The sequence below is a fragment of the Trypanosoma cruzi genome, genomic scaffold, assembly GCF_000209065.1.
Source record: "Trypanosoma cruzi strain CL Brener 1047053517031 genomic scaffold, whole genome shotgun sequence".
Classification (NCBI taxonomy): Eukaryota; Euglenozoa; class Kinetoplastea; order Trypanosomatida; family Trypanosomatidae; genus Trypanosoma; species Trypanosoma cruzi.
The window spans coordinates 1-4,504 of NW_001849514.1; the positions used below are offsets into that span (position 1 = coordinate 1).

The 4,504-nt window shown below is 52.9% G+C and overlaps 1 protein-coding gene and 1 pseudogene across 1 annotated transcript, besides 5 other annotated features; one reads left to right on the forward strand and one right to left on the reverse strand.

Moving 5' to 3' along the window:
* Positions 1 to 873: a sequence feature (heterozygous, Esmeraldo-like haplotype).
* Positions 1 to 1,021, reverse strand: Tc00.1047053508715.10 (oxidoreductase, putative; the record flags this gene model as incomplete). Its single annotated transcript, XM_798299.1, has 1 exon — positions 1 to 1,021. A coding segment is annotated over one exon (1,021 nt), but the record flags the coding sequence as incomplete, so codon positions are not given.
* Positions 874 to 1,704: a sequence feature (haploid, Esmeraldo-like haplotype).
* Positions 1,259 to 1,475: a mobile genetic element.
* Positions 1,259 to 4,123: a mobile genetic element.
* Positions 1,705 to 4,504: a sequence feature (areas not merged during assembly with more than two copies in the genome that could not be assigned to a particular haplotype).
* Positions 4,124 to 4,504, forward strand: Tc00.1047053508715.20 (annotated as a pseudogene).

Genomic DNA, 4,504 nt, shown 5'->3' on the forward strand with positions numbered 1-4,504 from the left:
ATAGTTCAACAACAATTTTTTCCTGATTTTTTCGACTATACATATAGTCTATTGCATCCGGAACTGACTCCAGCCCTTTAAATTCAAAAGAGTCAACACAACTTTTAATAATTCCGGATTTATAATAATCACAAAGCGTTGCAAAGTGTCTAGCAGCATACTTGCTGTAATGTGGTAAGAAGAAGGTATGCAACGTCGCACTTTTAGATAGAAGTGCTGTTTGTAAGGGTGTATACGTGGAAGACCGCCTCATCCAGGTACTTCCATCGCTATATCCGGATATACCCCCAATCGAAAGTATACGTCCGCGAAGGGAAATGTTTTGAACGATAACTTGAAAAGTCTCTCCGCCAACTGATTCATATGCAAAATTTACCCCGGTTGGAGCTATCCGCTTTATTCCCTCATCAATGGTTTCTCTCTCTTCAACAATGACGTGATCACAGCCCAATCCTTTCAAAAAATTTGCTTTATAAGAGGATGATGTCACACCAATGACATGGCAATTGTAAATATTTTTAAGGAGTTGTACGGCAAACTGACCCGTCCCACCACTGGCCGCAGTTACAATCGCCACTTCTCCAGACAAGGGTTTCACAACCTCTCCCAAAGAAATCGATGCCGTTGTACCGCTAAGATCAAGTGGAAGCCACTCCTTCTTTTTTGAAGGAACTTTTTTCGCCTGTCTTGAAGGAACGACCTGATACTCCGAAAAAGCCCCGTACGCCTGTGTCACGACGGTGTCTCCCACAAAAAACTCTTTCGCTTTTTCTCCGGACGCCACCACCTCTCCAAGCGCTTCAAAACCGCACTCGAAAGGTGGTTTCACATCCGGTTTGTATCGACCAGCTGTGAAATTAACATCGCTGGCGTTTATTCCGACGAACCGGTTTTTAACAAATATTTCGGTCGGTTTTAAAACGGAGGGCAGTGGGGAATTCCTAATTTCTACGGCGCTTCTGAAGTTTGAAGAAATTCTTACCGCCACAATCTTCCGGCAAGAGGCGGGAAGAGCCTCCATGCCAAACGGAAAAGCACGGGCGGAGCAAGCGGGCGCTAGGGTAGAGAGAAAACGGAAGCAAAAGAGAAAAATGAGGTTGACCGTGGTACGGCGGCGCGCCGCGGGACGCTGCTCGCCCCCGACACGGCGGAACCCGACGCACACCGCCCTCGTGTTTGGCGGCCGGCCGCCACGGGCTGACGCCCTTTCTCGCGCGAGAACGCCGCCGGCCCTCTTCCGGGGAGGGAACGGCGCAGGATAATCTTCCGGGTAGCTGGCCGGATCCTGAAATAATCTATGGAAACCAACCCGGCAAGGAAAAAAGCCCCCTAACTAATTGCTTCAATGTTTTCTTTTCATTTAATATAGAATTCTGTGGACCACTAGCATGGCCCTTTGTCCTACTAAGGATTTAAAATATTATTACTTGCGAAGTGGCGGACTTTTGGGTCCTCCAACCACAAGACCCCGCCGCTCCCCTTCGCAAGTTCCGCCCCTTCGCCAAGTCCTGAAGTGTAAACACACGACCGCGTGACATGCCGTCTGCGGGGTATTCCGCAGACCGTACGTAGGCAAAAGTTGTCTTTATTCCGCGAGAGCCAAAAACTCATATATCCGTTGCAGCTCCCACGTCAACGCGTGCGGTTCCGGGCCGCCTTTGTTCGCCGCTCCTTGCAGCGAAGTATTGTCTACCCAAACGTCCATGGTGGATGGCAAGATGGCGGAAAAGACCGATAAGGCCAGGCGTACCGCGAGCGCCTCGGCCTGCATGATAAGAAAAGGTTTCCTTCTCCCATTCCCTTCCGGCAATTTTAACGTCGCCGGAGCTGGAATGAAAACGGCTCTCCATCCATGGAGCGATGCATCCGTGATGATGGCGGCCGACGCCTTTTCCGTGGGCTTGATGATTCACCCACAATTATTCTCGATGATGTGTCGCAATCTCTCGCCCAAACCAGCCGCTGACGGCGGAACGTTCTTCGGGGATGTCTCCAGCACAATCCCCGGTTAAGTGCGGACAATCGTCGTCGCACTGCCTTGATGAAAATAGTGGTGGTCGCATAAACGCGTGCCCAAAATGGCCGCCGCATATAAAAAGCGTGACGCCACAACCTCCATTTCCGCGATGGTTAAAGAATTCAGCGCTGGCATGGCGCGCACAGAGCGGACAAACTTGTCACTCAGGGATACCGTCTGGAGTGTGATCAAACTGCACCACACAGAAAGGTGTAATGCGTAGCGCCCGATTCGCGATCCTCCCTATCGTGGCGTGACAACTGTCCGCATTACGAAGCACTTGGGCTTCCCACAATGTCGCATCGCTTTTCGACCCTGCAATGCGTATATTACCGATCCAAACGTCGACACGCACCAATGGAGGTGCGGCCCAGAGGCGGTGAACCACCGTCGTCACCCCGCAATTGCCGAAGCAATGGTCTGGAGAATTTCTGGGTTGACCTTGTATCCCATAGGGAGCCGTGTAAGCTCCACCAGCGTGCCGTCCTCCACGCGGCATCGAAAGTGATGCCGAGTCTCCCGCGGTAAAGAAACATGAGAAAAGGATGCCTTTACATCCAGGCAGAAAGTGGCCTCAGCCATCACAGGTGGCAGAGAATGGGAAATGTGTAAAAGAGGAACATTGGCCTCATAAGGGTCGTCTCTGTTCTTGTCGCGTGGCCACGCGATCCATCGTCGTTGTAAAACGGTGGTTTTCTCCTCCACAGCCGAAAAAGGCATTATCCATCCGCCTGTTATTGTGGACAAAGCGTCCTCGATTATTCCCGCATTTCGTAACAAATGCGCGTCAGCGGTTGGAATTCTCCGTGAGCCTTCGCGCGCCTTACCGGAGGAAGACGGAGGGAAAGGGGACCGCCCGACGAGTCCCCAAACTTGCATGAGTCTCTCCAAGGTCGCCGGGCTCAACCGGCTCTGGATCCGCTCCAGGTTCAATACGGGCACATTAACTTGTTGTAGCGGGATGGTTCGTTCCTCTTGTGGAGTGGCCAGGCGCGTCCTTGGCGCGCGTCTTGTTATTGTAGCAGCATGATGATTAAAATCATGGAAAAACGCTCCCCCGCTTTCAGCCACGGTTCCTGCCCATCCGCCGTTTCCCCCTTCACATCAATGCGGCCAGCGACGACACCTGGGTCAGCATTGTGGTGTAACTCCCCAAATATCGAACTGTGTTCTGGGGAAGGTCGAACGGGTCGACGTGCTTCGCCAACTGCGAGATCACGTGTGGATTCAAATTGTACGCCTCCACGATTGGAGCAGCGTGCCTCAGCGCACCGCGTTTTATGGAATGCGCCGTGGCATTCCAAGGAGCCAGAGCTCGCCCCACGTGGGCAGTCGCAAGATTCGTGAGCTTTTCGTTTTCTTGAAGTGTTCTGCATAGCTTTATAGTGCCTAACGCGCCCTGCCCTCGTATCCTCACGAACCGCGAGGCGCGGTGGGGATCCGCCCTCGCCGTCTTCGGCGCCACGGACCAATCCAAAATTAAGGTCCCGTCCGCCTCCATTGTGAAATTTTTGGCTGTCAAGGCCGCAATCTCGGACCAACGACTCGCCGTTATCCACGCAAGTCGAAAAACAACACGTTCCCTCCAATCGGTCCGGCCGCGGATAACTTGATTCATCCCTTCCTCTGTCAAGGGGCGCGCCTGCTTCGTCTCCGAGCGCGCCCCAATCTTTTGCAACCCCAGAATCATCATGCCCAGCGGGGTTCGATTCATTTCCGACATGGACCGCAGCATCCTGGCGTACTGCCGTCGGGTCGATGGCGCCACGTCGATTGCCATCAAAAAGGCCGCACAGCTCTCCTCGTTCATCGGCAGTTCGTGCGTGCGGCAAAAGGTTGTGAATTGCCCCGCTAGGGAAATTCACCGCTCCCACTTTGACGGCGCCCACATTTATCGAGCCACCTCGTTCGCTCTCCCCATATAATTGGCCCAAAGCGGGGATGTCGGTGTTTCGTCGTACCACAGTCGAGCGTCGTTTACGGATAAGCTCCATTGCCCTTCTTAACGATTGCGTCGGGCGATTTGAAAGATCGGGTGGAGCTCCGGCGGCACGGTGCGACGTCTTTGCGTAATAGCCGGGGGTGGTGGAATGGATGGGTGCTGTCAAACTGCACGCCGAGCGACTACTTGTGAAACCCACTGTTGGGACGATAACTGTACCTAGGGCTATGAATGAACCGTGCAACCAATTTACGATTTCTACTGAATTTAGGAAAAACGGTGTGCTGAACGTCGACTATATCATCTACGCCGCTGCTAGGCCATCAGGTACTAAAAGCGGGGCTGTGTGGGCGGTCACATGTAGCACATGGGGTGATTTTCGTCCCTCTATTGGCGCCATGAACTTTGATCCGAAGTACATGACTGACACGGCGTGGAGCGTTCGCGTTGCCGCACACGAAATTGCGCATGCTCTTGGGTTCAGTAAAGAGAGTCTAGGAGAAAATAGCATCAAAATTTCAGAGCACATTGTGCGTGGGACGCAC